Raw genomic sequence first — 7,500 nt, 5'->3', positions numbered from 1 at the left:
GGAAAAAAAAACTATGTGTCAAGTGAATATTGAAAAAGAAAATAAGAGTTTAAGCATGATTGACATTGAGTGAAAACAAAATCCAGGAGCTGTTGCAAAGGCTTATCCCGGGACTACGTCTGATCTGATCTATCCTCTCTGTCTCTAGTGTCCTTTTAGTTCTTAATTTCATGACCCGTGTGCCCTTTGCTTGCTTGTCTTCCTCTCTGTTCTTCATGTCCTCCTTCCTTGCCTCCCTCATTCTCTCTCTCGCTAGATTTTCTTTTGGTATTTATTTTTACAACCTCGCCTCCCAGTGCCTCCAACCCCTTCCATCCCCTCCCTTTCTTACTAACAGATGTACCCTTCCCTACCCACCCTTGCTCTCCCTAACCTTACCCTACCACCCTAAACACCCCTTCCATCCCCTCCCTTTTCTTGCTAACAGATGTACCCTTCCCTACCCACCCTTGCTCTCCCTAACCTTACCCTATCACCCTAAACACCCCTTCCATCCCCTCCCTTTCTTACTAACAGATGTACCCTTCCCTACCCACCTTGCTCTCCCTAACCTTACCCTACCACCCTAAACACCCCTTCCATCCCCTCCCTTTCTTGCTAACAGATGTACCCTTCCCTACCCACCCTTGCTCTCCCTAACCTTACCCTATCACCCTAAACACCCCTTCCATCCCCTCCCTTTCTTACTAACAGATGTACCCTTCCCTACCCACCCTTGCTCTCCCTAACCTTACCCTATCACCCTAAACACCCCTTCCATCCCCTCCCTTTTCTTGCTAACAGATGTACCCTTCCCTACCCACCCTTGCTCTCCCTAACCTTACCCTATCACCCTAAACACCCCTTCCATCCCCTCCCTTTCTTACTAACAGATGTACCCTTCCCTACCCACCCTTGCTCTCCCTAACCTTACCCTACTACCCTAAACACCCCTTCCATCCCTCCCTTTCTTGCTAACAGATGTACCTTCCCTACCCACCCTTGCTCTTCCTAACCTTACCCTATCACCCTAAACACCCCTTCCATCCCTCCTTTCTTGCTAACAGATGTACCCTTCCCTAACCACCCATGCTCTCCCTAACCTTACCCTATCACCCTAAACACCCCTTCCATCCCCTCCCTTTCTTGCTAACAGATGTACCCTTCCCTACCCACCCTTGCTCTTCCTAACCTTACCCTATCCCCCTAAACACCCCTTCCATCCCCTCCCTTTCTTGATAACAGATCTACCCTTCCCTACCCACCCTTACTCTCCCTAACCCTACCTTACCTTCCTAAACACCCCTTCCATCCCCTCCCTTTTCTTACTAACAGATCTACCCTTCCCTACCCACCCTGCCGTACTTACAAAAAAAAAAAAAAAAAAAAAAAAACCTGACCAAAAAAAACCCACACCTCCCTCGCCCCCAGGTCCTGCCAGCGCTTGAAGGCTCTGTGTGGAAGCTCTCCTACTATAACAATGTGCTGGCGTCCCTCCTCTTCATGCCCCTCATCCTGGTCAGCGGTGAGGGCCCTGCCGTGTACGCGCTCCTCACAGCCTCCGCCGACACCCCCTCCGCCAAGGACCCCTACACCTTCTGGGGCCTCATGGTGCTGGGCGGGATCTTTGGGTTCGGCGTGGGTTACGTGACGGGTCTTCAGATACAGGTGGGTTGATGTGGGGTTTGGAAGGGGGTCAGGTTAGGTTAGATTAGGATAGGATAGGATTAGGTTAGGTTAGAGACTTGAGTTTAGGTTAGTTTAGATTAGGTTAGGTTAGGATAGGATAGGATAGGTTAGGTTAGATGAGTTAAGGTTAGGTTAGGATAGGATTAGGTTAGGTTAGGTTAGGTTAGGTTAGAGACTTGAGTTTAGGTTAGGATAGGATTAGGTTAGGTTAGGTTAGGTTAGACTTGAGTTAAGATTTGGTTAGGTTAGGTTAGAGACTTAAGTTAAGGTAAGGTTAGGTTAGGTTAGGTTATGTTAGAGTTCAGGTCAGTTTCAGGTGAGTTGAGAAGGGCTTAATTACCACAACACAATCACACCTCATTAACACCACAGTACCACATCCTATTAACATACTTCTCTCCCTTCCGCAGGTCACATCGCCACTCACACACACCATCAGCGGGACAGCGAAAGCCTGCACCCAGACTGTCCTAGCAACCTGGTGGTACGTGGAACACAAAACTGGGCTGTGGTGGCTGAGTAACTGGACCGTGCTCGCTGGCTCCATGGCGTACACGAGGGTCAAACAGCTGGAGATGAAGAAGCAGCATAGCGCGGGGTTGAAGATGGGGCCTGTTAGCGAAGACGATGGTAAAGACATGAGAGTTTGAGGGTGTGTGGGGTGTGTGGTGAAGGATGGATGGGGGTGAGGTATCATATGGGTGTGTGGTGTGTGTTTTGGCGTGGTCTGGAGTGTGTGTTTTGAAGGGGTTTGGGATAGTGATGGAGGTTTGTGTGTGTCTGTGTAGGGAAGGGAAGTGTAGTGTGTGTGTGTGTGTGTGTGTGTGTGTGTAAGTTATCGTATGGGTGTCGTGTGTGTTTTGGTGTGGTCTGGAGTGTATGTTTTGAAGGGGTTCGGGATAGTGGTGTGTGTGTGTGTGTGTGTGTGTGTGTATTGGGGGGAGTGTGTGTGTGTGTGTGTGTGTGTGTGTGTGTGATTATACATAGAATAAGGTATAGACAAGATTAGGGGAATATGCTGTAGGTCTGCGTTGCCTCAGTGCTCATCTCTGTCTCATTGCCTCTTGACCCTGTGGATGATAGTGAAGACTGGATTTTATTTATATTTTATCTATTTATTTTTATTTTTTTAATTTTTTTCATCTAGCCCATGGTGCCAGTAGGCTTTCTTGGCGGGGCCTGGTGGTCGGCCCCAGCCCATTATGGCACAGGCAAGTGTTTTAAGTGGCACCATCTTGCTTGCCTCACGCTGTCCCCCAGAGCTCATTTTTTATCCTCATTATAGTTAACCCGGTAGCTGCGGGGATCATGTTTCTTAAAGGGCCCTTGAAGCAAATTTATGGGGAAAAAACATCACTCACGCAAACCATTTCATAATATATACCTATCAATGCATTTGTGATCAGTTTAAGCATCATTTATTTTGGGGGTTTATATCATGGCAAAAATTAGCCCCGTCGCTGCTACCGGGTTAATCTAGAGTTCGAAGCGAATTTATGAGGAAAAAACATCACTCACGCAAACCATTTCATAATATATACCTGTCAATGCATTTGTGATCAGTTTATGCATCATTTATTTTGGGGGGTTTAAATCATGGCAAAAAATAGCCCTGTCGCTGCTACCGGGTTAATCTAGAGTTCGAGTTGACAGGACAACATATGGGTAGTCTGAGGGCACTCGGCGGTGACTGGTTGTGGTCAGGTTGTAGTGGCGGGCGGGATTTGAACCCGCGTCCTTGACAACACTGCGCCCACACACCAAATTTTTTACTGTGTCCTCTTGTGTTCCTGGTGGTAATTTCTTCTTTTAGTTGTAACTCCTCGTTGTCTACCTCCATTTTGCTCGATAATTTGTAGATTTGTATTAGGTCTCCCCTTTCTCTTCTTTGTTCTGGTGTTGGTAATTCCATTTCCTGTAAAACCAACACCTCCCAGAATGTTTGCTTTTGGGAAATATCGCATTTGTTTGTCAACGTTTTGTAGAAATATCAAAATGCAGGATTACGAGAAGTTGAATGTGAAGTAAGGACTGTGTGTGTGTGTGTGTGTGTGTGTGTGTGTGTGTGTGTGTGTGTTTAAAACAATGGGGGCAAGCCAAAGGAAAACAAACAAACAAAAAAACCTCAGCTTGCTTCAGTCACAACAGGGTCACAGACGTTACCAAATAGAGTGGATTAGCTTTAGTCAGAGAGGTGTTGAAGTCACAGGAAGGGGAAACACAGGTGAAGGAAGGCAGGGAGTTAGAAGAAAATATACATAGACAGAACTGGGTGATTGGAAAAAATATAAGGGCCTGTCTGTGTATGGGTGTGTGTGTTTAAGATATAAGAGGGAGAATTACAGGTGAAGGAAGGCAGGGAGTTAGAAGAAGAATATACATAGATAAAACTGGGTGGTAGGAAAAAATATATGGATCTGTCTGTGTGTGTGTGTGTGTGTGTGTGTGTGTGTGTGTGTGTGTGTGTGTTTAAGTCAAAGGAAGGAGAAATACAGAATGAAAAAAGAGAGTATGTATGTTAGGAAAATAAATGAAGAGGTAGAGATGACAGGATAAAAATAATGGCAGGGCAGAAAGGAAAGGAAAAAGGAAAAGAAAAGAAAAGAAAAGGAAAAAAATATACAGGAGAGCGGACAGAAAGGAAAGGAAAAGAAAAAGGAAAAAAGGAAAATAAAATAAAGTAAAAGGAAAAAATGTAAAGGAGAACAAGTAACAACAACAACAACAACATATAAAAAAAAATGAGGGTCTCTGTGTGTCTCAAATCACCTCTCACCCACCACAGACTCAAGGGCCAATGCGACAGAGATGAGCACTGAGGCCGCGCGCATCTTAGCACATCCCCGTAGCCCAGTCTCTTACCCGATCACACCCACCCTACGCCCGAGCTTACGAGACGGATATACTCGAATGTGCAGAGTCCATCCAGCATCGAAACGCCCCAGAGATGAAACATAACTTGGATTTTGATGAGAATGTTTTGTGCTATGGAGTTTGAATATGACAAAGGAGGTTGGGGATAGGAGGCATTGGGTTTGGTTCTGAGGTGGTGGGATGGAGTGTGTGTGTGTGTGTGTGTGTGTGTGTGTATTTACCGAGGTGTGAAATACAGGAAAAGAGTCTGAGTGTGAGTGTGTGTGTGTGTGTGTGTGTGTGTATGTGTGTGTGTAAGCGTTGGTGTTATACAAGGCTGTGAGTTTAATTATGGGCATTTTAATTAGGTTACAAGAAGCTATTGTTAGAGAAAAGTAATTGAGAGTATGAGGATTATTATTATTATTATTATTATTATTATTATTATTATTATTATTATTGTTATTATTATTTTGTTATTTTGTTTATTATTTTTTCTTATTTGTTTTTGTTGGATAGGTTTTATTGTATGTTTGTTGTTGTTGTTGTTGTTGTTGTTGGTGGTGGTGGTGGTGGTGGAGTGTTCAAATATTTCTTTTTTTTTTGTTTTTGTTTGTTTTGTTTGTTTCTTCTTAATTCTCTCTGCTCTTCTTCCTGTTTACTTGATTTTATGGATTTTTTTTCATCTTTTCTCTCCTTCTCTTTCTTTCTTTCTTTCTTTCTTTCTTCAATCTATTTTTCCTTCTCCTTTTCTCCTTCTCTTTCTCTCGTTCTTCTCCTTTCCCTCTCTTTTCTCTCTCTCTCTCTCTCCCTCTCTCTCTCTCTCTCTCTCTCTCTCTCTCTCTCTCTCTCTCTCTCTCTCTCTCTCTCTCTCTCTCTCTCTCTCTCTCTCTCTCTCTCTCTCTCTCTCTCTCTCTCTCCTTCTGTCTCTCTTTCTTTCTCTCATTCTTCTTTGCTTCCCTTCTTCCTTTTCCTCTCAATCTCTATTTTCTCCATTCTTCTTTCCTTTATCAGCTTCTTCCTGTATATTGATTTCTTCTTTATTCTTTCTTTTCTTTCTTTTCAGTTAATTTCTCTCTCTCTCTCTCTCTCTCTCTCTCTCTCTCTCTCTCTCTCTCTCTCTCTCTCTCTCTCTCTCTCTCTCTCTCTCTCTCTCTCTCTCTCTACTTCTCTTTTCATTCCCTCTTTTTCTTCTTCTTCTTATTTTTTTTATATTTATTTATTGTTTATCTATTATTATGTTTGTTTGTTTGTTTGTTTGTTTGTGTTTCCTCGCACCAACGCACCAACACACACTCTCACGTTTGTTTTCCATTTGTGTGTGTGTGTGTGTGTGTGGGTGTGTGTGTGTGTGTGTGAGAAAAATAATGCATTGATTTGTACATTTAAAGAGTCTGAATGGCATTTTATTTAGTATTAGAGAGAGAGAGAGAGAGAGAGAGAGAGAGAGAGTGAGTTCGGGAAGTTTAAAGAAGGAGAGAAAAGGCATAGTAAAAAAAAGTGATGACTTATGAAAGAAAGAAAAGAAGAAAATATATGGATGTTTAATAAGGGAGAGGAAAGAAATAATGAAGTGTAAATAGACAGAGAATAGAGAATAGGGGAATAGAAGGAGAGAAGAGGAGAATGCGAAGATGAAGTGTGTGAGGAGAGGAAGAAGAGGAGGTAGGGTTACTAGGGTAGAGAATGCCAAGAGAAAAGAAGATAGAAAAAGAAGATAAACTCCATATTCTTAACCCGGTAGCTGCGGGGATCATGTTTCTTAATGGTCCCTCTAAGCGAGAAAAATGAGAAAAAAATCATCACTCACACAAACCATTTCATAATATATATCAACGCATTTGTGATCAGTTTATGCATCATCTATTTTTTGGGGTTTATATCATGGCACAAATTTGGCCCGTCGCTGCTACACGGTAAAGCCACAAATTTGCCCCGTCGCTGCTACACGGTAAAGCCACAAATTTGGCCAGTCGCTGCTACACGGTAAAGCCACAAATTTGGCCCGTCGCTGCTACACGGTAAAGCCACAAATTTGGCCAGTCGCTGCTACACGGTAAAGCCACAAATTTGGCTACGGTAAAGCCACAAATTTGGCCCGTCGCTGCTACACGGTAAAGCCACAAATTTGCCCCGTCGCTGCTACACGGTAAAGCCACAAATTTGCCCTGTCGCTGCTACACGGTTAAACATATCAGGCTCCCATTATGACCATTTTCCAAGGCCACAGAGAAGATTAACCAGGTTTTCATGGGTGACTATAACATTCGTGGTACAGAGGTCGTGTAAAACTATCACCAGGATCACAAAACACCACGAAAATCCCGGCAACTTCCACGAGAGTCTTTTCAAACAGGCGAAGTGAGACCCCGAGTTGTTTAAGAATACGAACTTACGAGTCGGTTTAGGATAGACTACTTGGTGAGATCATTAATAGGAAGAATGTTACTAGGAAATAGAAGATAAGTACTGCCAGGGAATTTCTTTGAGGTTGTGTTAGTAATTTTTATATGATTCCAATAGTTGATTAATCGAGTTCTCAGCACAAATAGTAGTAGTAGTAGTAGTAGTAGTAGTGGTATTATTATTATTATTATTATTATTATTATTATTATTATTATTATTATTATTATTATTAGTAGTAGTAGTAGTAGTAGCAATAGTAGTAGTAGTAGTTATAGCAATAGTTGTAGTAATAGTAGTAGTAGTAACACAGAACAAGGATTAGGTTGTCACAATAGTAGTAGTAGTAGTAGTAGTAATAATAATAATAATAATAATAATAATGATAGGTTTTCCTGCATATCATAAGTCGTGTATATTTTTGTAAGTGTGGATGTGTGCCGATGTATTTTCTAGCATCAAATGGCTTACTTATAAATTTAAGACTTGATTAATAAAAAAATATAAAACAACCTTCACTTTTATAGACTTTCTCAACTGTCCTTCCTAGCATGCTCTAATTTTCTGTATATATTT

At 42.4% G+C, this 7,500-nt stretch overlaps 1 protein-coding gene and 1 long non-coding RNA gene across 3 annotated transcripts in view; both read left to right on the top strand.

Annotated features, from left to right (window-relative positions):
- LOC126992375 (GDP-fucose transporter 1-like) overlaps positions 1–7,500 on the top strand; it is a 17,189-nt gene that overhangs the window by 7,978 nt on the left and 1,711 nt on the right. Inside the window, exons 7-9 of one of the 2 annotated variants that reach the window (XM_050851091.1) lie at positions 1,411–1,647; positions 2,079–2,298; positions 4,454–4,903. In XM_050851091.1, the coding sequence (XP_050707048.1) occupies positions 1,411–1,647; positions 2,079–2,298; positions 4,454–4,626 (630 nt within the window). In that variant the 3' untranslated portion in view covers positions 4,627–4,903. Of the gene's footprint in view, positions 1–1,410; positions 1,648–2,078; positions 2,299–4,453; positions 4,904–7,500 lie in introns of those variants that run through there. The other variant, XM_050851092.1, reaches the window with a different exon arrangement.
- LOC126992383 (uncharacterized) lies at positions 3,752–4,395 on the top strand. Its single transcript, XR_007746510.1, has 2 exons — positions 3,752–3,892; positions 4,014–4,395. It is a non-coding gene; the product is annotated as an uncharacterized LOC126992383 (long non-coding RNA).

Source organism: Eriocheir sinensis, unplaced genomic scaffold (genome assembly GCF_024679095.1).
Source record: "Eriocheir sinensis breed Jianghai 21 unplaced genomic scaffold, ASM2467909v1 Scaffold453, whole genome shotgun sequence".
NCBI lineage: Eukaryota > Metazoa > Arthropoda > Malacostraca > Decapoda > Varunidae > Eriocheir > Eriocheir sinensis.
This window is presented reverse-complemented; position numbering and strand designations above follow the sequence as displayed.